The following is a 24268-nucleotide window of genomic DNA, read 5'->3' on the forward strand; positions in this document are numbered from 1 at the left end:
GGGTGCCTTCTCTGCTCGACTCCAGAGTTTGGCTCCAGAGGCGCTGCCCTTCAGGGGGACACTGCTGGAAGACCAGCATGTACTTCGTGCCTGGCGGTTCAGTCCCTGAACATTTGAAGTTTAATTCTTCCTCAGAGCCTTTTCCTCATTCTTCTAAACTGAGTGCCTCTGTCTGGGTGCTCTACGCAGTGCCAGCGAGCTTACCTGGGGGAGAACCAGGTGCCTTGTGCTGAAGGATGCTCTGTGATCATGGCCTGCTCCTCAGAGGAGCTGAAGAGCTGTTGTGTGAGCTGTTGTTGGGCTTCGTGCCCCCTCTCCAGCCCTTGTAGTCAGCTTAGGCACGTGCATTTTTGGGGGGTTTTGTTGTTTTTAAGAAACAGTTTTGTATTGTAAAAAAGAAAAGAAATCTGAACCTGCAGAAGAGGAGCTGAACTTCAAATAAGCTTAACTATTTAATCTGTGTGCAAATGTTTGCCTTTCCAGCCAAAAGCAGTTACAAGAAGACTCAGCTGACGCTGTCCTAATTCATTTGGTGTTCGCCAGGTACCCGGCCTCATACTGTACTGCAGGGCTAATGCACAGCATAAAAGGTGGCAGCCACTGGGGAGGACAAAACTAAAAATGTCATGGAGTTGTTGAGTGTGGCTATATTGGTTAGGAAGCACCTTCTAGGTAATATTGTTAGGCTTTGTATTAACCATCGGGAGAGCATTTTAGGTGTGTGCATGAGAGTGTTCCTTGAAGCACCATGGAGATTTTGAATGGGAGGTGCCCGCAGCATTAATAACACCCAAATCTGGCACCAGAGCAGGAAGGAGCTGCCATGGGGTATTGCCAGTTGACATGCCAGCGCCTTTCAGGTACTAATTTAGATACAGAAAACACGCTTAGACCAGAGATGCTGCACAAAACTGAACTTGATCACTTCAGGCAGGGCTGGGGTAGAAAAAGAAACTTCCACAATGGAGAGAATACAGAGAGTGGGAAAAGGACGAAGGAATGATGTGAGGAAATGGGGGAGCAGAGGGGCAGGCACTGAGCTCTGCTCTCTGGGGACAGCAACAGGACCCGAGGTGACGGCATGGAGCTAGGACAGGGGAGGGTCAGGCTGGGGGTTAGGGAAAGGGTCTGCACCCAGAGGTGGTCGGGCACTGGGGTCTGATTTTTGGGTGGTGCTGTGTGGAGCTGGGCTTGGATGATCCTTGCGAGTCCCTTCTAACTCGGGATATTCTGCGGTTTTATGATAGGTCGTCTTTGAGGTGGCTCAAAAGTACACAGAGCTTTAACATTCCTTTCTGGGATGCAAAAGCCATCCACCGAGGAGGCTGTCGTTGTTCTGCATAACAGCAAGTTCGTAATTAGCCACCAAAAAAAGTGATTCCCAGATTATTCTTGTAAGCATTTTTACCGCAGAAGTTCTGCTACGCTGGGTGACTGCTCCTTCTTTCTGAGTGGGCTGACTCCTTCTACCTCTGCTTGGGAAGCATAACCTTGGTGTAGTCTTGATGGGTCCTTGTAAATAATTACAGCAACATTGCAGGCTGAATCCTCTTACTCTTGCAGATTTCGGGATCCAGGAGATAAAAATAACAAGTGAGTTTTTTTTTTCTCCCTGTATGTCTATCAATCAAAATGATAAAGATATTTATGACTTGCACGTTTTAATGGTGTAATTAGATATAATTACATGTTCAAATGATTACACATATGAACACTAATTACATAATTGAAGACAATTATGCTAACTAGGTAAATACATAATTAACTAAAAATCTCTTGTAAAATCAAGGAAATTTGCACACCATCCAAAGAAAGTAAAATCACAATAAAAAAATAAATAATAACCCTTCCAGGCTGACAACCCTGAGAGCCAGCCAGCCGAGTATAGCCAGAGAAGGCTTTGCCATGTAACTTTGGGTGGAAGGCAGCTTAGTTCAGCTGCCTCTTCTGTTTTGTGGTTTCCTCGTAAAAAGATGTTGAAAATTTAAGCAACCCAAAAAGCTGTTCTGTAATTGTTGCGGCTCTCTTGGTCTCTGGCAGTGATTTTCGGAGCCCTTGGGTAGATCTTGGTGATTCATTGGGGTGTGGGCTTTTGAGGGAGGAAAAGTTTTATATTCATAATTGTGGTGTCTTAATATAGAAGGAAGGGAAAGCTCAGGGCTAATTGAGCTCAAAGCTTCTATTTTAATGCCACAGCGCAACTTTAATAGACCAAGAACCACGTGCTCGTGGTGGCCTCAGAGCCCTACCAGGGCTGTGGGGTGGGCTCACTGCACCATCCCCACCAGCCCCCAGGCACCAGCTTGCCCTGCACGCCCTTTCCAGCTCCAAAAGTGGGTTAGGGCTTGAGCAATAAACATGTAGTGCAATGTCTAAAGCCTCATTAAACTCCTCAGTGCACAGGAGCTTTTGGGAATGGATCATGTTCATAAATGGCTGAATAAATGGCTGTAGCTCCTCTTCCTTGTGCTATCAACTTTCCTGGTTTTAAATACTGATCTGATGGTATCTTCACTTTGGAAATCTTTACTCGTTGTTGTTTGATATTGGGTTTTTTTCCTCAGCCTTTGCTCTATAGATCTGCTCCCTTAACCCTGCCCTTTTATTCCCCGTTGCAAGCTGAACTAGGTTCTTTTTTCAATTAATGTCTGTTCGCAGTTCTGTTGGTATGTGGGAACTGTTCCCAGATCCCTTTCGTTGGCACTTGTGGGAGTCATTTAAAGGTGTGCCAAGAAAACTCAACTAGACATGAATGATGCTATTTGTGATTACTGGATTTTTGATCCATTTTCTCCTTGTTGGGTTCTGATTAGAAGATAAGCTATAATCTCAAAGTGTCCGTAGGATTCAAACAGGTGCTCAACTTCATTTCCCTGAGCAAAGGTCTTGCAGAATCCTTATCAGCTCTTCCAGGTGCAGGACTGCAGAGACTCAGTCCTTTCCTAACGTTGTTCAATGAACCTTTTTGAGACTCCTTCACTGGCTGAAGGAGACTTTGCCACTTCCTCATCCTCTGAGACAAACAAAAGATACGTACACAGAAATGATGTGGAAACGCAGGCATTTTCTGGTGTCTGCTACTGGGGCTTTCAAACTGAAACCCAGGAACTTCCATCCTGGCTGAGCTGTCCCTTGTCCTCTCTCCTGTCCAGCACCTAGGGTCTACAGGCAGGATGTGTTCAGTCTTCCAGCCTCTGACAGTCTGATATTTTGGGATATCCTGATGGAAAGGTTGAAACCGATGACTGTCTGAACTAGGCATGAATAGGTATAATTTCTGTGAATGAATATCCTCTCTTCTTGAATCACTTTAGACCCCTGGTCTTCATGATCTCATGATGGTTAATAATTTGTGATGGCTATCCATGCACCAAAATGATAAGTTGGATGTGGAAAGAAAAATGTGTTCATAAAACAAAACAAAACAAAACAAATTACAATAAATAAATTTTTAAAAAAGCACCAAACTTGTTTGATAATTTCAGTCATTGCCTCCATTTTTTACGTTACAAGAAATTGTGGGCTTGATGCAGTATCTGTGGCTTGCACTCAACATCTGCTGATCTTTTCTCCTCTTAAACCTTGCTGATAGCATTTCATACTAAGCCGTCTGTTCCACTGAGCTGCCAGCTCTCTCTTTTCAAGATTTCTTCTATTTTCCCTTCTCTCCCTGCTACCCACCTTTTCCCCAATTCTCCCACCTTTCAAACAAAATAAAATGTCATTTCCTTTCTTTGTCATCACAGCTAAAACAAGTCAAATCTCAGGATCTCACATTCAGTCTTAGCTCAATGAGTTTTCCAGGTGTCATTCAACATGCGTGAGCGTTGGTTCCCGTGAAAAGAACATGCGTTACGGTTAACGTTACTGGATCCCAGAGATTGTGGCTTAATTCAGAAAGCTGTCTGGAAATGAGGTGGGTGTTCATGTTTAATCTCAGCAGGATGCCATGCAGGCAGTGCTGTAGGAAATGCTGGTAAGGTCCAACGTGGATGTGGAATTAGAACCTGTTGGTCGTCAGCATTTGGTATTTAGACGGGATTTTCCTCAGAGTCTCTTCATGCACCAAGGCTACGTAATGGTGGTGTCTGAAATACAGCATGACTTCCCTGGATTACGATTTATGAAGTTTTTAAAATGGGAACTAGTTTAAGTAAACAGACTGATATTGCATCGCAGGAAATCAATAACCTCGGTGCTATTTGCAGAAGACAATGTAGTGGAAAAAGAGCCATTTAGGCCTGGTGGTTTATGATGTTCAGTTAAGTGGATTTAATTTGCTCAAGCAGAGGTGGGCCAAAACCATGCCCGGGTTGGTGCAGTGGCAGTCGGGGGCACTTCTGGCCCTGCAGACCTGAGCTGGGCTGGTGGAAGGGTGGCAGGGCTGGGGGAATTGAGCACCCAGGACGCCGTGTGCTGAAGCCCCAGGAGGTGTGGGCATGCTCTGGCTACAAGGCTGGCTGGCCGCTTCACACACAGCAGGAAATGAGTGCATTTTTCTTTCCCGTTGGCTCAGTTGTGCTGGAAGTATGTCGGTCTGTCTCGTGGCATCCGCCATCTGCACAGAAATAGCGTTCGATTGCAATTCTATTTTCGCCATGCGTGCAGCCGTGCTGGCGTCAGTAGCTGCTGCTTTTGTTTTCTTATTTGCATATATATTAATTTGTGACACTTGTCAGTCAGTCAAGGCTGCACGTCTGCCCGAAAATATCTCCCCTGATCATTGGCGCAGGCAGTAGTCAAGATTTGTATTACTGAAAGACGAGAAGAGAAACATTTCCTTCTGCCTTTATCAGTTTACTTGTTGTAAGCCTGACAGCCTCTGGGCTTTGCGCTGTAAAGCTGCCTCTCCTGGATGCTTGGGTTTCTCCCTGGGGTCTTGCAGGGAAGTAAAATGGACAGAGCTCAAGAGAAGTGTAATAGTAATACCTGCAAGGATGGTTAAAAAAGGAGGGGGGGAGCATCAATTTAAAAATGCCTGGATTTCCAGATGCCTTTGTCAATTTAAAATGCAATTCTGTTATGAAGACTGACTTTAAAGTAGAAACCCCCTGTTTAGTAGACAGCTTGTCCTTTCTCTGTTTAGACTCCAGTCTCCTGAGTTAACGACAAACATGGTTTTATGCCTTTTTGCTCTCGAGGTGGATGAGCAGTTCTGCAAAGAGTGGCTGGTGGCTTTTGGCTTCCCAGTACTTCTTGTGTCCCCAGACCTCCATCCTCTGCTAACAACCCCACATCCCGTCCCCCTCTAGGCACCAGGAGCAGTGGGACGTGTCACTTCAGGGCTGGCCTTGTGCTCAGGCTCACTTGGGTGAAGGCCCTCACTGGGCTCCAAAAGGTCCTGCTGGGGAGATTAGCAGCCACCTAGCACTTAAGACTCGTTGCTTAAAAAACTGGGTTAGAAGAAGTTGTTTAGGGTAAGGTTATAGGTTCCTATGGCTGTGGATGCTGTGAGGACGGTGCATGGGTTCCCATTGTGGCAGCTGATCAGAAGTGCTGGGCGATGGGGGTCCAGTAGCAGATGAATTGGGTGGCATGGGGTCTACAGAGCTGGTTCCTGATGGAGAACAGAGTTCACATCCCTGTGCTGAGATCCCAGCACTCCTGGAAGGGTCCTTGGGCACTGCTGACTTTGGCTAAGTGGAACGTCATGGATAAAACATCCCGTGTGTAAACATCTTAAGTTGGATGTGGGGGAATCTGTCTAATGCCATTACTGTCAGTTTGACTTTGCCTCTAATGGTGAAAACTGATCTGGTGTCAAAGTTCAGTCCCTCACGTATGTTCTCAAGATGTTGATTGCTTCTCCCTGATTTTTCACTTGATATTTAAAATGTCTGAGCTGATGTGACATGCACTCTGGAGCACATTTCTGTGACTTTAATGAGTACCATGCCTTTGCTCTGTACCCTTGCCCGTTCTTCAACACCTTCCTGGCAGTCTGACCCTCAGAGTGGGGCCCTCGCCTTAGGCTGTATTCTGAGGGCAGTGGTAGCAGATCCAGGTAGAGAAAACATAAACTCCTCATCCATCTGATTATTTCCTGCTTTGTAGCACCAGGAAATCTCTCAGCTTTGCAGTCAAGCAGTTGGGAGTAGTGGTGGAGCTGGCATGGGGCAGGTGGCTGGGGGAGATCCCTGCTCCCTGCCCTCACGGATCTGGCTCCTTTCCCTGCAGCTCATCCAAGGACCGGCCTCCAGACACCTACCCTTTGCCCACAGGCAGCTCTGGGAGCTCCTGTGGGTTCACTTACACCTGACTTCGGCTGTGAAAACCAAGTTTTGTTTGAAAACAAAGTCTGTGCCTAACTAAAAGTTGCAAAGTGAATTGTGTTTATTTGCCTTTGAACCTTTGGGGAAGCAGAGTGAATGAATTTCCATGCATTCCAAGTTATGAGGCTGTATTTATGGCTCTGCGTATTTAACATAGTATACCAATGTTGGAAGGCCAGTATAAAAATTAATAACTGAGAATTCAAATGGGGCCATCTGCCTCGTTCTGCCCTTAGATTATGTTCTTTATTATGAAGGTGAAGTTATATTTCATTTTGAAGCAAGTTAATGCTGCTGAATAAAAATCTTGAGAGAATAATAAAAAACATATCATTCACACATCTTTGGATCTTTTCATGAAACCCATTGAATAATTCATTTGATGGACAGTGAATAATTTCTCATCAGGAATGCCAAACCGTGCAAGGCCCTTGTATGTCCTGCAACTGTCGACAATTTTAAGACGGTACCGACCTCAGTGGAAACAAGGCTCCGTGAAATTGATTGCACTCAGCCCTTCTCGGTGCTCTGTTGCCATGCAGGTTGGAAAAAAAACCTCCCTCTTTCAGTGATATTTATAGTAAAATGTACATTGATTATTCGGTATGAAAGTGCACATTTTTTGAAGCAGTGAAAGCTCTTAAAATCATAAGGAAAAACATTATAGTCAAAGTAGGATAAATGGCTGCAATTAATCATTTAGCAGGTTACTCAGAGATGTTCTGAGAAAGTATATCTAGATGTCTCCCCAGATATACTACCTTTTCACAAAGAAACCCGGACTGCTATAGGATCTTGCTTATCTCAAGCAAGATCTTGCTTTAGATAGCTCAAGCAGCATCTTATAGCTATCTATAGCACGTTGCTTTTACCAAGTAGCTGCAATATTCTTTTGTTCAGGATCCGCTCAATAATTTCCTATTAAATAGTTCACTTAAACTTTCTTCATTTACGTACAGTCAATCTTTAGGCTTTCAGCCTTTGAATGTAAGCAATCCTTCCTCTACACATTGAAAGTCAGCACTCCTACTCTTGGTGTTGGGGCGTGTTAGCTATGCGACAACTGAGGTTGGGTGGGACAACTTTGACACGAGCCTTTTCACAGCAGTGAAGTCAGCTTTGCTGCCTTGTAACTTGTAGCATTGGAACAACTGTGTCAGAAATGCAGTTTCTTTAAAAAAATGAGTTTCTTTGAGCCTCTCTTTCCTTACCTTACTCCTCTGTGTAGGCCTGGAGTGCCCTGTCTGTGCTGTAGCACATCACTGCTGCCTTGTGGCTCACCTATGGGCCCTGCTCCTCAGTTCATGGGTGCTGAGCCATGCTGTGGGAAGGCTCCACAAATGCCTTTGCAGCATTTATGGTAGCCTTTCTGCTTCCAGCCCTGAGGGGAAAGGTGCAGCAAGTGTAACAACAGGATCTTCCGTACCAGAGCTTGGCTTTGCTGCCAGCTTTGGGCTTCATTGGGCAGCTATTCCTTCACGTCTGGGAGCTTCCTATTAGTGCTAATAGCAATTAGAAATTAATTCAGACTACTCAAGAGGTGTGTTATCCCATCATTACACATAAGATTGTTTTCTGTCCTCAGACTAAGCAGCAGCATTCCAGCCTCCCAGTTTTCTTCAGTGTCTGTTTGAGCCTTGTTGGCACCCGGCCCCACCACGGGTGGGTGGCTCGGTCTGCGGGGCTGGGAGGTTGTGGTGGTGTTAAACCATTGCTGGGGATATTTCTCAGTACGATGAGCTGAGTTTCTGTGCTGCTGGGGGAGCTGCACTTTGTTCCGTGTACCTGTGAGATGAACCATTTCTGTACAGGAGGTCAGTTCGTACAAAACTCCAGGTTACGTTGATGGGCCTTGGGAAACTCCTGGGTAAGTTGGCTTTAGGTATAAAATAGGAAATAGCTGTCTTGCAGAAATGCGGGAAGTTCAGAGGCAAAGGGGTAGTTAGCCTACATATAGTTTTCTTACATAACCAGACTTCAGGGTATCTTCAATTATTCTTAACTCCTTGAGTGTTGCAGACTACCATTTTAACATCAGAAGCAGTCCTCAGTGCAGCCTCTACTCACAGCATTGCCATGCCTGCCATGTTTTGGGCTAAAGTAAACTATGGAAAAAGCATGGAAATTCTTCTTGCAGGACCTGGTTGCTTATAATTTCATGGGTTTGGCACTTACATTCTCTGTAATTAACAACCTCAATTTTTCCTGTGTTAGAACTTACTAGGAACTTATTTTTCCTCTTGTTATAGCAATTGAGCTGGAAAATAATTTCTTCTGTGATCTCTGGCACTGAATCAGAACTGATGATGTGCTGCATGTTAACAGTTGTCATAGATGTTTTAAATGAGAAAATTGTGTTTCTTCATGTCAACCCAGTGAAGCGTTAGTGTGTGTGTAAATACAAGCACCCAGGCTCTCCCCTGGAAGTCACTGGTCACGTACCTGTTTCCTGTGGGCAGTGCTTAGCTTTCTCTCCGGTGTTGCTGTGAAGTTTGAGCAGTCCTGGTGCTTGATTTCCCCAGGTGACTGCATCTCAGCTTCTGCAGATTTGAAGAAATACATCTGGAAATCAAAGGCTCTTCAGCCCTGTGTTTGGTTCCACACAGCTTTCTGGCCCTGCCGAAGGCAGGGAGTTGTCATGTCTGACAGGAAGGATGCGTGCTTGGAATCGGCTGTTGTGCCACTCTCAATATGCCTCGTAAGAAGTTTTGGACAATCAGCAGTGCTTTTACCTGAAGCCCTTTTCATGCCCACTATTTCAGACACTGCCATATGAGACAAAGAGAAGTTTTCATAGCACTGTAGCATACTCCTAGCCCATAGCGATGTCTATTCCAGTAAAGTCAGATGGTTTGTACCCTCTGTCTCACTGGGCACGCTGCATCATGCCTCCCCTGTTTTACTATGAATCAAAACTCAACACCCCCCACCCGTGTTATTTATCCATATGTGTCGCTAATCCCGTAATTGAGGCATGCAGACGTGGTGAGGATGAGCTGGTGAATGCCTGGAAGATTTGCTGGAGTAAAAGTGGAGTCCTGCTGAGTGGTGGTGGGTTAGATCAGTGCTGTATCTCCCGCCTTGTAGGCCTGGTGCAGGGACAGCCGTGGTTTGCTTTAGGGGATTAGGGGCAGAACATAAGGGAGCCCTGGGAGGTACGGATGTGGTCTGACTGTCCCCATTAATTGTCCTTGCAGAAGTGTTTCCCTGGACACGAATGGGACAGCTCCCATTCAAACCAGGTGCTGTTGGAGCAGCCTGGTGATTGATGGCCGTCATTCCAAGGACTTTGAGCAGTTCTGAGCAGAAACCATGGAGCTGAACAAGTCAGAAGTAATCAAGCCTTTTGATGCTGAACAAATTGCTCCTCCACTCTACGCTGGCATAAACGTATAAATGCATAAACTAGACTCGCCTGCATGCAACCACCAGTAATCAGTACAGCCAGCTATTTAAGGCACAGGGCAGAGGGGAGGAAAAAAAAACACTAAACTTTAAATGCTTCAAAAAACCTGTTTCTCATGATTATCAAGAATCCGACTCTCAGGAGTTAGAAGAAATATATTGGAAAGCAAAGACCCTCCAGTTCTGCATCTTGTTTCTCACTGATAACAGTTTTCTAGACCTGTCCAAGGTAATCCAAGTCTCAGGAGCCAGACTTGATGATCCTTGTGGGTCCTTTCCAAATCGGGGTAATCTGTGATTCTAAATCACTCTTGGCTGTAAAACCTGTGCTGTGTAAGCGTGGTGCAAACCCCATCCTTGCTGCTCCCACAGTGGTGGCTGACATCTGCCTCGCAGTCATTTGGCTCTGCAATAGAAAGGAGGAGCTTGGGGGAAAAAAGGCGGTTTGGGGTTAAAGTATGTTCCAAGTGCAGTGAGCTCATATCTCCACTGTATAGATTGAAGAAGATCAGGGAGTTTCATACACTGAAATCTGCTTCAGACAGTTTGTTTTAATTGAAGGTGAAGAAGTCACTTTCTCCTTCCCAGCCTAAAAAGAGCCATCACGTAACGTCCTCTCTGTTTATCACGAAGGTGTGTGCTTCTTGATTTCAGTAGCTGCTGCCCCAACCATTGCTTCCCTAAGAACAAAATTAATCTAGTGGATAAACAAGCTGAGGGGATATTTTTTGTTCCTCTGGGGTTATTTTTAAGATAGCTTTTTCCAAAGGCTCAGATATCTTTGGGCATGAAGAAATGTTGCACACATCCCAGTGAAGTTGCGCAAAGAGCTCTCTTACAGCTGTTGGCATACAAAGGAGGACTTTAATCTCAGGCAGGGATTTGGGGATTTTAGCAGTGATCAGGAGATTCTCCTCATCCTTGTTTTCTCAGCGATGTCAGAGGGCAGTGACTTCAATCAATGGCAGCGGAGCGCAGTACGAGCCCCCAGCCCTGGCTCTAACTATATTTTAAGGCATGTATTTACTCACCCTACCTGTGTTAGACATCAGGGTTGCAATATACAAAAAAGACTGTTAAGACTTCATTTTCTGTCAGCTGTTTCCAAGGAAGAATGAAAAGATGCCTTGCTAAATCTATCGAAAATGTTGAATGGTGGCTTAAAAAGCAACCTCTGGTACTGCCAAAGCATCTCTGATTAAAACAGTGCTACCTTTGGGACAGGGCAGTGTTTGAGCAGGTGCCTGCTGTGTATCGTGGCCTGGAAATCTCTCTTCTATTAGGATTGCTTGTTGGAATATATGCGTGTATATATATATACACATATGTGTATATATGTAAAGGGTATTTCCCTTGCACTTGGTTCTGCAGCAGCATTGGCTGCTCCTCCCTTCACTCCCTGTGTCTAGGTGATGAAGGCACTCACTCAGTATATTCCAATCCAAACCCTAAAAAGACAGATTTTTTAGGCATTTGATGCTTGGCTGCCTTGATTTTATTGTTAATTTTCTTTCTTTCTCTCTCTCTTTCTTTTTTATTTTTATTTTTTTAACCAAGAGAAATATTTTGGTCTGGAGTAAATAATTTTAAAGATATTTTATTGTTTATTAATTATTTCTTTATATTAATGTATATGTACAATAATACATATAAATACTCTCTTGACAAAGACCATATTTAAAACATAAGTGTTTGATTTTTTTAATGTCAAATGTGTTTTTTATCTGCTGCTTTCTTTTGAGGCAGGAGTAGTTGGTGGAAGCTGAGAAAAGTCAAGCACAATATTACTGAAGTTTTTCAAATCTGCATTTTTAGTCGAAAAATGGGAAGTCTGTGATTCCTACTCAAGTTGCAGGAAGGTTCAATGAGAACATGGAAGCTGTAGGGTGAAATATGGCTGAGTGTCCCAGGGCATCTGCTTAAGCCAGTAAAATACTGTCAAAGCTAGTGATGGTTCAGAGAACTTATGGGCATGTACAAATCAGACAAGTACATGGGTCATGGTATGACTAGATGGGTCATAACTTTGTCAGCTTTTAAAGACTGAATAATTTTTAAATGAATTGCTCATAAATAGTCTTTGACTTACGCCTGTTTTACAAGAAAACGAAGCAAGGATTTGTTAACTAAAGACCCAGATCCTATGGCAGAGTAATGGCAGTGGATGGATTTCCAAATCTGCAATAGTAACAGTGAGAGTAACAGTGAGTGTCTGGGGAACCGTGTCCTCGGAAGCATGTGTTCAGAAGCATATCTGTGTGATGGATTAATGTGTATTAGTCATATTAGTTATTTGCTTATGCCATGGAGTGGTAGATGTAACTTTTCAATTAAAAGTTTGCATTATGAGTGGAAATGGCTTTGACTTCTTGGTGAAACAGCAGTTATTGCCTTCCCGCATTATTTGCACTGTGAGTAGGCACCCAGAGCATGCAGGGTTACTTCTGTGCTAGAAACTGGGGGCTTATGAATAGCAAACACTGATACAACGCACGTGGATGAGCAATTGTTTTGTGCTACCCTCTGTGAAAATATTGCACTATCTGAACTATGGAGACATTCACTTAATCTACTGCCTTTGAAAATATATTTTTAAATTATTATTTATTTTAAGATAATATAAAGTTGTCTTCAGAGCTCATGCAATAATTTACAACATGGTATCGATCAGCGTGTTTTGATGTGTATGTTGTGTTAAAGCTAAGGTAAATAATGAACTGAGTGAAATCAGGCCAGTGACATATCTGGGGAATATCTTTTAAGAGGAAATCGAGTCAATTATTCTTTTATTCTTCAGGCATCTCTACGTACACTGTAAAACTATTTACTTGGTTATAAGTGCTCTTCCTGCCACTGAAACATATGCATATTTGTATTTTTAAAGCTGAAAAGTCTACTTCTGTTTACAGCCAAACATGTTCCTGTTAAAATGCTTTCTAAAAAGGAGAAGATAACTACATCAATGTTAAAACTTGGGGGAGTTGGAAGGCTTTTGTATTTATAAAAAAGATGAAAGTGATAGTACCTAAATAAATGCTTCTATATATTTAATAAATTACATAATTTTATCAGTTACATAGATGCTGATAATACAACGCCTTACTTAGATTATATGGTCTATGACAGGACAAGCTGTATTCCATGTCTTGAAACATTTTGTGTGACAGGAACGGGAGGAAGAGAGAAATCTTGGCATTTTTTGACTTTTTTTTTCCAGCTAAGAATCAAACAGAGGTGTTTTTATAATTCCGATTACAAATGGGGAAATAGAGCATGCAAGAGATTCAGTGAGCATCTTAACACTGTTTTAAGATACTTAAGCATTTGAAAAATACATGATGAAATTGTATTCTGCAGCTCATGAAAACTGTTTGTTCCAAAATTATTCTGCAGCACATTTATTTGGATTATTTAAAAAGCCCAAGAGCCAAGAGTTTATAATAGAAGTACAGACAGATTGGGACTGGTAAATATAGCAGTGCTAATAGCATCTCTCTTGCATGCAGGCTGAGCGTTGTAACGTGGAGTTGGGCATATTTGCTTTATCCCAGAGCAGCAAAACCATGTGAGAGTTATACAGGTCACCTGGCAAGAGGGCAAAGCCACTCAGGCTTATGAATTTAACAAGTCAGAAAGAGAAGAAAACATTTTGGAATTATTATTTTTTTAATTTCAGCCTCTGGAGCTCACACCTGCCTTCATTTCAAGGGGAGAAGAATTTACATAGGCTACAGCTGGTCATGATTTTTTTTCATTTTGATGCCTTTTGTAGAAGACCTCTCCTGTCCAGGAGAAGTTTCGAATGAGAGGAAGGCTGACCTCTTCCTCTTCATGCTCCTGTGCAGGTTACTGGGGTCCTGACACTGGCTATGATGCAACTTTAATGCCTGTGCCCCCTGAGGGAATGGCCTCCGTCCAGCCAAAGCAGCCCTGGCCAGTGTCCACCAAGATGGACCAGACACCTTGGGGCCACCTTGGCATCCACCATGGGCCACCCAACTTCTTGCACACTTGTGAGCTGGAGGCACAACATGCCCAGCTTCATACCAAGGCTGCAATGCCTTGAACAGACTGGGCCAGTGTCAGCTCCAGGTGGCTTGGTAGGCAGCCTGCCCAGCAGATCCCATCAGAGCAGCGTGTAAATGTTTCTTTTCTGATCATCTGATCACCTCTGGACCATCTTTGGAGACCACAGCTTGGGAACTAATAGCCAAATATTTATCTTGTCTTGTGTCATTCTCATTTTTGTGAATGACCGTAGAAGATTTGGCCTTCATCCTGGAACAGAATTAGCGGATGGGGGTGAGAAGAGACAGCTCCAAGAAGCTTCAGATGAGACATTAATTCATATTTATGCAAATATCCCATTTGTGGCCTGGATATGCAGGAAAAAACTACTGCTTAAAGCATAGGTTCTGGTCTGGAATCAAATGTTGTCTGTCCTGGCCACCAAATCCGTGTGACCTGACAGAGCAGGAGGTACCTGGGGACTCTTTGGAGGTCTGATGCACTGCACACAATAGCTGACGGCACCGAGTGCTACAGGCAGGGGCTCAGCTCACCTCGCCTGGGTGTTGGCAGTGTCCATATCCACTTTGCTGTCACCTCCCATCAGGTCAGTAAGCCTAACAAACGTAGCTGAAGGTGAGAATCGATTGACAAAATGTGGGTACTACAGCAGTGCAGAACCTAAATAGAGAGAGGTCTTTCAAACAAAGCCTTAAATTTGTTTCTGTGTATAAATGATCTGCCAGTGCTGATGGTTCCACACACTAATGTGGTTTGTCTGTAAGTTTATTTGCCATCTTCCTCTAATACAAATTATTATTTCTTTCTACTTCAGTTGCTTTTTCCTATGACTCCTGACCCAGGCTTTTGTTCTATTCTAATTCCTTTGAAAAGACTCCGTTCCGCAGCAGCAGGGTGGTGGCGGTCTGAGCCTCAGAGGGAGCTGGAGGAGGAAGAATTCACTTTATTCCAGAGAGTTTCACCTGGGGCCTGTTTTCTGGTTAACATGACACATCACTGATGTCTAATTTTCGCAGCAGGTTTGCATTCCCACTGGACTTAAAATGCCAAAGGCTTTCAGTGACTGCAGGTCAGCCCACATCACTGCTGGAAGCGGGGGGTGAGCAGGTTGGGTGGTGGCAGTGGGTGTTATATTAGGCCCATTGCCTGGAGATTTCTTTACAGCCAAGTGTGGCCCTTGCAACTTTCTGAAGTGGTTGAATTTTGCTTGTTTGCTCAGGGGGCTGTGCAGCTTTTACTGAGTCAGTACCGGAGGGTCTCTGTGTTTTGCTGCAGGACCTGAGCCTCCATGCATGGCTGTGTTCGGAAGGCAGCTGTGGTTGTAGTGGGCTGGTGTGGGCACTTTGGTGGCTCTGACATTGAAAAGCTCTCTTTAAAAAGCCTTCACATTACAAGTAATGATAGTCAGAGTAAAAGAATTTGTAATTGGTGCAAAAGATGTTAAAGAAAACTTGAAGAAACGGGTGTTCATCATTTGTGGTTTCAAGCGAGTGCTTCAGGTTGGATTTTATGGTTGCCAAGATAACCTATCAGCTGTTTCGAAGGTGCTTTCCAATGTGCCCTCATCTTTCATTAATATGATTTCAGAAAAAAAAAATATATATATATTTGTGTTCAGTGCAAGAGTACAGCAGGCTCTTCTGGTGAGCTCTGTTTGTTAACAGGGAATTTTTCTGCAGCTTGTTTCAGCTGTGTCACTGAGAGTGGCTTGAGTTGTTCTCCACATCTCTGCTAGTGGCATTTACTTTGCGTGGTGTTTCCATCAAAAGTAATCAACTATTTCTAAGACAGGGTGATAAAGACAAGATTACAGTCTCAGGGCTCTTGGATGAAGTGTTAGATTGTAAGTGTGAGCTGTTCAGTTTTCCAGAGAGGTTCCCCAGGACCTCCAATGTGAAGCCCTGGCTGCCGTGTGCACGGTTCCCAGGTCAGTGATGAGATCTAGACTCTGCTCTTTTTTCCAAACTGCAGGCTTCAAGTAACAATCTTTTTTGGTGCTTGCTCAGATCAGGTGGACCAAAACAGCAGGAAGTGCCTCTGACAGATTTCAAGACTCGAGTGTCTTCAATGAAACCCTGAGGATAGCCAACATCCAGCGACACCAAGGAGGCCGCTACTACTGCAAGGCCGAGAACGGCTTGGGCTCGCCGGCCATAAAGTCCATACGGGTGGACGTGTACTGTAAGTAAACCTCTTGGGAACTTCTTACCATGCTCTCTTAGAAAGAAGTGACTAGTTTTTCTGAAGTCTGGTCTAGAAACCAGAGCACTTCAGGGCAGATTCTGCAGCTTTTATGGTCAGAAGTCTTGTGGCTGCTCCCACTGAAGTCAGATGGGGCTGCTCTTGTGTATCTTAACAATAAGTAAATAAATAAATTACAATACTATGGCAAGAAAGAGGAAACTCAGGTCTAACTCAGTCTGCCTCTATATCAGAGGAAGATTTGTCAGCAGCATGCATGGGGTGAAAATCTAGCACATAGCGCAGCCCTTAATCTCATGCACGTTGGATGCCCTTGCTGTCAAAACTGGTAAGTGCAAACACAGATGCTATTTTGCTTTGCTTTAATTGGTCACTAGGGCTGATAGAAAAAGAGGAAACAAATGAAAAGTTCATACTGCAGTGAATGTATCCCACGTGCTTGCACAAAAGAAAATAAAACTGAAAAAAATGCCTGTCTGACCTGAACAAACTCCAGGGTCAGATGAGGCACAGCTCCAGTTCATAGTCAGACAGTTTTTCACTGTGGGTTTAATGGTAAACTTTGTGTTTAACTCTAATTATGTGATTGGATTCAGCTGTGTGAAAGTGAAAAGATCTGAAAGCCCTCATGCAGCTGTGGTTTTGTTCACACTTCAAATTAAGAAAAACAGTTAAAATTCTGCTTGAAACACTTCAAGGTGGAAAATCTTTGCAATATACGTTTGAAGAGTCTCATATAAAGAAACATATTCACATGCATGTACGTATTTAAACTGATTATTTCAAAAAGAAGGTTGTCTTGTGACTAGATAAGCATTGGGCTTTTGTTTTCCCAAAAATACCCTCTCTCTGTTGGATGAACTTCAAGATGTTTGCTACTTCAGAGACCCACGTGGTGGTGATTTCTGTGGTTCAGTTTTGGGATTGTGGAGAAAGGCAATTGGGGGATTTTCTTGCCTTGCAGAAATTGTCAGGATGCTCCCTTCACCCCATGATTTGCTTAACTAGCTATAACTCATACCAGTGCCAAATTTCTACATCTTTTATAAACAATAACCAAATTAGTAATTGCTCGTTAGCTTGTTGAAGTCCAATAAATATGCAGACAGACCCTGCTGACTGCATGCAAGCACAGCAGGCAGAGCAGGTACAGCACTTGGTACTGGTAACAGGGCTGGCCTGAGGCTTGCAGTGTGGATGAGGAGGGGTTCAGGGCCTGTTGGGGTGCTTCGTGGTCCCACCGCTCCTGCTGACCCCGTCTTCAGGCTTCCTGGTGAGCCACTCCCTCCTCCAGGCACGCAGGGCAGCTAAAAGTGTTCTGTAGGTCAGCCACGTGTACCTGTTTGATTAAAATCCATAAGAACAAAAAATTAAGTCTCTTCTGGATGGCATTTAAGCACCTCTCTCATGTTCCAATGCCCGTGTGTTAGGTTGTCCTTCATCCTTAATTTTAGGTGTGGCTGTGGCAAGAAGCGAGGTCTGGAGGCTGGGGTGCTGTGTGATCTGAACACGAAGAGTTTAGAAAGGTTGTTTGGAAACACTGTTTTTTCTAGACTTAGATTGAGACTTCCTTCTGGTAGGCATCTTTTTCCTCCCATTGTGTGTTGTTTAGCTATTAATCTGTGTTCTTGGATCTGCTGTCTGGGATTTATGATGTTTTTGTTGTTTTGTTTTGTTTTGAACATCATATGCTGCTTCTTAATGCACCTCAAATACAGATGTATTTCTGGAACACAACAGGCTTCAGGTTCCAGCTGTGATTAAATCCTAGGTGATTTCCCATCATATGCAGGCTGCTATTTCACCGGGTATTGTCATCTGTTAATGGTCAGATATTTGTAGGCAGGCATCGCTGGTGCAGTACGCTCAGGGTACCGGTGTAGATTGGATCTAGCTGTGAAGAAGATAGGAGAGAAAACCCCGTACACCACAGAAGTCAGGCAAGTTAAAGCTCATAAGAAATCCAAGCATTGGAAACTGAAATTTCCAAATAGCTTAGAATAATCTTGCTTTATCAGTGGATATTTTGTTTTGATTTTCTATTCATTTAAATACCTGCAGGAGGGAGCCGAGGGGCCGAAGCCCTGGCACAGGCTGCCTGGAGGGGCTGGGGGCTCCTCGGGGACATCTCCTGCAGCCACCTGGCCGTGGGGCTGGGCACCCTGCTGGGGGGCTGCTGGGGCTGGGGGTACTGGGGCACCCAGAGGTGCTCCAGCCCCAGCTGTGTGCTAATTGTGCAATGCTCTGTAGACCATATGCTGTGTCAGGGGCTCTTAGCAGGTCTGTTGGGTGTGGGTGCGTTTTCTTGAATAATTGCTGATGAGAAGCTTTGCTTAGAGACCCCCAGATGAACCAGAAAGGTCCAGAGTACTCAGCCATTGTTCTATATCAAAATGTCTTTTATTTTGGTGTTAATGAATGTTTAGCAGGATTATGTAGAGAAAGGCAATTTTCTTTGTGGATTTAGGTAACTTTCAAAAACAGAACTTTAAAACAAGGCTATACTCACTTTTTGAACACAAAACTTTATCAATGGAGAAAGAAATAAATGCTTTTAATTTTGTGATAAAATCACAAAATCTCTTTAAGAAAAAAAAAAGTTTATTTTTTTAAAAATATATGGATGAAAAATCACCATAAAGAGAGAAAAACATATTGTAGTTGTATTCTACATTAGTTTTGGATCCAAGAGCATTTTTGAGGAGCTAATTTAAGTCTTCAGCCTCTAATTTAGGATTTGAAAAGGCACTATATTTGTGTAGCTTGGAAATGAATTGTGGAAAAAAAATCCACAAAAAAGTCTTTGCCTCCTCATTCATCTCCAGTACTGGTACGCTGGCTGGATGGCAAATTGTAATATCCACACTGGGTTGGAAAATATCATTCTCCAGTAATTTCCTGGGTTTCATTTTCCCATTAGCTCTGGCATTCATCAACACTGGTAACCCTGCTTGCTGCTGCTGCAATGATTTGTTGTACAGATAGAAATGGTGGCGGAGCCTGGCCTTGGTCAGTGTGAGGGGAGAGGGGAAGATTGCTTTTTTTTTATGGACTTCTTGCAGTCTTAAAAATACTTTTAGGTTTGTTTTTACAGGAAGGCTCCAGCAGAAGTCTGCCAGATGCTTTGCACAGATCTGCAAGTGTCGGGTGGCGGTGTGTTTTGGGTCTTGCCCATGATGTGCCTGGGAACTGCAAGAGGGAACCACGTCCTGTGAAAACCTCTGTTTCTTTCTCTGCCCTGGTGCTCGTTTCTATTTGGGACCATCCACAAATGGTGGTTACCAGGTCTCTGCTCACACATTGCACAGCAGGACCCAGAAGGAGAGGTTCATTTGGTGTTTGAAAGTAAATAATTTGTCTTCATAGCTGTACCTTATTCCTTAATTTCTGAAAGTACAGTAGAGGCATAAAGGCTACTTGGTATTATTTTGGGGGGTCCCATAATTCTGATTTACAGTTTTCTAAAAACTACCCAGCTATGACTTTGAATTATATGCTGCTTGAAGGCATTTCTTTTATTGCTGTTAGGCATTAAAGAACAAGAAACAACCCCCCTGACATCTGATAACTGCTTTCATGGGTAAGGATCAGAGGTAAGGAGTTAAACTAAACACATGCAATCACTCTGAAAATAACTAGGGGCATAATTCCACTGCTGGACGAAGGGAGAACAACTGCTTGGTGAAGAATGAGTAGTTCATGTTGTTTACAGCCAAGCAGGTAATTGTGGGCTGGTTTTACTTGGTTCTCATCAGACATGCCTGCTAGATTGCTATATCTCAGAGAGATCAAGGAATGCCCTACAGAGGCACCGTTCCCATCGTGGTGCATTCAGTCATGACACCGCTCCTAGTGATGTACCAAGGAAAGGGAGGAATTGTCTTGGCACTGCTGCAGGTGAAGGTGCTGGCACTGTGCCTACTGCATTTAAAGCTACCAAGGGTAACGCTAAACAAGGCTGTGATCTCTTCTGTTCATTTAATGTACACAGATCTAAGTCAAACCTTCAAAACATGGCAGTCCTGTTTGGTCTGCTGTCAAAGTATTTCGATGTTTCAAAGTGGAAGGAAAATAACGATGAATGCGTGTTGCCAAAGTTCTCATCTCATCTGCTGCTCTTGGAAACAGAGGAGCCCCTGCCTGTTCCTGGGCAGGCACCGAGCTTCCTTTGAACACTTTCCAACTCCTCATCAACTTGGTTTTCTTTGCTAGTTTCTTCTAGAAAGATCTCCTTTCTGCTTTCTAGGCGGGGTGGGACTGGTAAATAGAAGAGTAACAGTCTCTTTCTTAGAAGACAACTTTCTATCCTTACTTTATCTATCGAAGAAAAGAACATTTTGCTCTTCTGGCTTTTGCTGAAGATCTCTTTTATTGCTTCAGGTTGAGATAAAGGCACCTGCTCACCTCTGCAGTATATTCTCAGGAGGAAGGTTTCCATTCCGGCTTAGCCACCAGGAGAAGAAACTGCCGCAGACATCCAAGCTGTATTCATCCTAGGCTTGAACTCTTTTTCTTCTTCTTTTTCTGGAAGTATCCCTTTAAAGTGTATCTTATCTTTCCCCTTTGAAGAAAAAGCTTTTGTACTTGACTCCTAGGAACATTTTTGCTTGAGTTTTGGAGGACACTTTCCCCTTTTATAAGGAAGGAAGCTTACTGTATAAATTAAGTCTTTTGATTTAAAGAAGCAGAGCACTATCAAGGCTTTTATGCTTGTTCCTGAAGGACAATTCACCAGATTTTTAACAAAAAAAAAAAGTGTACTAATTGTTTCATTGAAATTTTATTTATTTATTTTTTATTTTTTTTTTAACCCTCTTACTTCACAGATCCTTGTTGGACACAAGGCCAGGCTGCACAACCTGAGTAAAAGAAATTGAAGAGAATTTTAATTTATGTTAAAAGTTTTCTGAAATGAATTTGGAAGTCAGGAGGAAGAACGTGTATCAAACAGATTTAGTGCACAGATATGGTGAGATTTTATTGTGCAGTATATGAGAGAGATACACTGCCAGGAAAGATTGCTTGTTGAGGGAGATCTGCAGTTCCAGGATCAAGAGGTTGATCTGGGGCTTTAGCAGGAACAACCCTTACTTTTGTTCACAGATCCACTTAAATCTGTGTTGCATCTCTGTTTCCAGGACCCATCCCTTTAAACCAGCTGAGTTAAATACGTGTTGGTGTGCATGTAAACTCTCACTGTGCTTAATGCATGGGGAGGTCATAGGTATCTTGAGTCTCTGCTTACCATCTGTGAGGTTTCCCCAGCTATTTCACTTCCCAGTTCAAATCTCACATTCCAGTTTTTTATGGTTTGCTGATGTGGCTTCTGCTTCTCAGACAGTTCTCAGGGTGTGTGGCTGCAGCAGTTGCTTTTGCTGCCCATCATCTCCATTGCCCCAAGGAAGTTTTTATTGTAGACAAGTTCAGCATCTGCCCTAGGCTACCCGTAAACATCATCAGACAGCCTCAAGACTTGCTAGCAAGGCCTGGGGGTGCTCAGCATTATCTCCTAAGCTTATGATGGCAGCAAGGAAAAGATCAAAGCAAGATCGAGCTTTGGACTCAACACCAGGCCCAGTCTTCATGCCCTTATATTGATAGGGATCATCTTTGTCTGAAGAGCACTGCTTTCAGAGGTGCGTTTCCTTGCACCAGTGCTTGTCTGAGCCCAGAGGTTTTGTCCAACGCAGCTCCTGTGGCTGCAGCCATCCCCCAGGGGTTTTGCTGCAGCCCCGCAGTCGGGGTGGTACCTTGGGGGCTGCAGGACTGACTGAGACACGTTCACTGCTGACAGATTATTTTAGCAGACAGGGAGCATCACAGCTTCCCTGGCTTGGGATGACACAAAATTCTGCTGATAATGTGTGTTAAATGACACAAATATCAAACTGCTGATCTCCAGCATTGGAGTGTCCCCGAGCAGTGTGTGCCACCACGGGGCTGAATGAGAAGTGTTATCCAGAGGGAGCACGGGGCTCTGATTCAGAGCTCATGGACCTGGTTTCCCTTCCCAGCCTGGAAGGAGGTATTTCAGGGAAACGCTGAGCTCTGTTAGGGGGATTCAGTTGCATCTCTCTGTCTCTGGCATTAACGTTAATGGCAGTCATATTGCTCGGCCCCACACGCAGCAGTCCAGGTTCACCCCTAATTTCCTGTCCACGGCACAAATCTTGTTGTTAGCATGGAGAATCAAATTTGATGTCAATAATTATTTCACTCCTAACAATTTCTTTGCTGGGCCACTACAGAAGTACTCTGCATCATGCACTGGCAGGTCACTACCACAGCATTTGGATGTGCCTGACGGAAAGCCTTAGCTTTGCTTTATTTCTTCCTTAATGGCATAGAGACACACGCAGCCAGGATGATATGCTTAGTTATGTAGAGCAAAACAGTCCAATTTATTCTGGTAAGGTCGTCTGCAGTGCTGTAGGAGTCAGAGGGGCGGGTGTGATGAAGGTAACCGAGGTGAGGGATTGTTACGAGAAGCTAATGAAGACACAGGGCTGGGAACGGGGAAGGGACTTAACTGAAACTGCCAGCTGCTCCTCACACCGCCCCTTATGCTCCGTCCTTCTCAGCCTTCCCTGTTCACCACGGTCCTAGGAAGCCACAGAAACCGGATTTAAATTTGGTGAGCTGAGGAGGAGGCGATGCTTTCTGCTGGAGTGCTATTTTTGTTCTGGATCAGATAATGATGTACCCTTACTGAATTACAAGGAGGCTGCCCTTCGATTTCCTCTTGCTATAGTGCTAGTACGTGGCCAAGTCCAGTCGGCACCAGGAAGGTGAGAAAGTGGGGAAACTTACATAGAAAAATATCCAGAAGTGAGCTCTTTTATAGGGATTCTACTGAAGCAATTCCTGCATCACTTCACAGGGGGGATTTGCAGCAAAACCTGTTGTATGCATGCAGTGTCATTGGTGGTAAAAGGGAGTGTTGAAGGTGGTGCTTTCTGGTGAGCCTTACAGTATGCCCTTAGATAATTGCCGTGTTTGTCTTTCAGCATCCCATGCCTTCCAGTTTCCATTGTATGAGAGTGCTAAAGAAATTGCTTTCAAAACCTGAGGCACTCCACTTTCTCCATCCTAAATAACCCCCGGATTGTAAGTTATAGGCACTGGCAGCATCCTGTTCTTAGATCTGCATGTGGTTGTTGCTGCTAGGATCCCTTTTAATGTGCAGAAATGTGCTTTTAATGTGCAGAAAACTCACGTAGGGAGAAGAGACCATGCTTCCAGTAAAACACTAATACATATATTGCTGTAAAACAATCATAGGCACAGCTCTCCAAGACTTTGCAGAAAATCTGCAGTTGCCTGGGCTGTTTAGGGGGCTTTCAAACGTGGTCTCCTGCACCTGCTCAGGGTTCCCTGTTGCTGGCACAGCACACGGCCGGCTCCCGACGGGCTCTGCAGTGGGGACGCTGCCCCCGAAGCTTGGCTGGCACCTTCAGCCCACGCGTTTGTGGAGCATCTCGTCTGCATTTCCCTCTGCAGATGTTTATATCAGTCTCCTGGTCACAGCAATTAAGATAAAATTTGGGGAATGAAAATATAATTCGGCTGCTTCATTAGTTTCTTTGCTGCCTCTCTGACTTGTGTTTGCCTTGTTCTGGCTGCAATGAATCATGTGTTCGTATTGCAGTGACATTTTTAATTTCCATCTCTGGTATCTGGCGATATTCACTGATATGTTATTTGATCTTCCCTTCTGTCCTTTCATTTATTAGAAGCCCAGTGACATGCTTAAATCCTCATACACATGGTTGGAGGAGAGATCAGAAATAATGAATGCATTATTTTTTTTTTAAAGAGGAAAATTAATATAAGGCAATAACATCAGCATTGTCATATAAGGAAAGCAAATATATTCATCTTTCATCACTTCTTTTGTACGATAAAATAAAAGAAGACACTTGGAAATGAGATATCATACAAATGGAAAGCATTTAAAAGCTTTCCGATATTGATAATTGTAATCTTTCAACATGACAGAAATATAAATGTAATCTGGGGGGTTTTGCTTATGCCCGGTCTGAGGTCAGATTTGCTGCTGTGATGCTGGGGGCTCTGGGAGGGCGGTGGGGGCGGTGGGAGAGGGGCAGTATGTGGATTTTGGAGCTGTGGACATGTTTGGAAAGTGAGAGCAACTTCTCTGTGGAGCAAGGCAAGGAGTTTTGAAACACTCCTGCTCTAACAGACAAAAAGGCATCATGCATGGTGCTTGGGCTCCCTGAACCTGCTGCAGTGGATGCTCACCAACACCACGGGTACCTGTACGAGCTGAACCACCCAGAGATGTAATGGGAGCACAGCGAGAGAGTGGTGGAGGAGGAAATCACTGACACCCAGTGCTG

General features: G+C 43.9%; 1 protein-coding gene across 2 annotated transcripts in view; it reads left to right on the top strand.

The window, feature by feature from the left end:
* Positions 1-24268, top strand: part of MDGA2 (MAM domain containing glycosylphosphatidylinositol anchor 2) — a gene marked incomplete at both ends in the record, with an annotated part of 324685 nt that overhangs the window by 113550 nt on the left and 186867 nt on the right. For both annotated transcript variants that reach the window (XM_084287611.1, XM_084287612.1), the window contains one exon: positions 15713-15887. In XM_084287611.1, the coding sequence (XP_084143737.1) occupies positions 15713-15887 (175 nt within the window). The remainder of the gene's footprint in view (positions 1-15712; positions 15888-24268) is intronic.

The sequence above is a fragment of the Netta rufina genome (assembly GCF_964035555.1).
Source record: "Netta rufina genome assembly, chromosome: 5".
Classification (NCBI taxonomy): domain Eukaryota; kingdom Metazoa; phylum Chordata; class Aves; order Anseriformes; family Anatidae; genus Netta; species Netta rufina.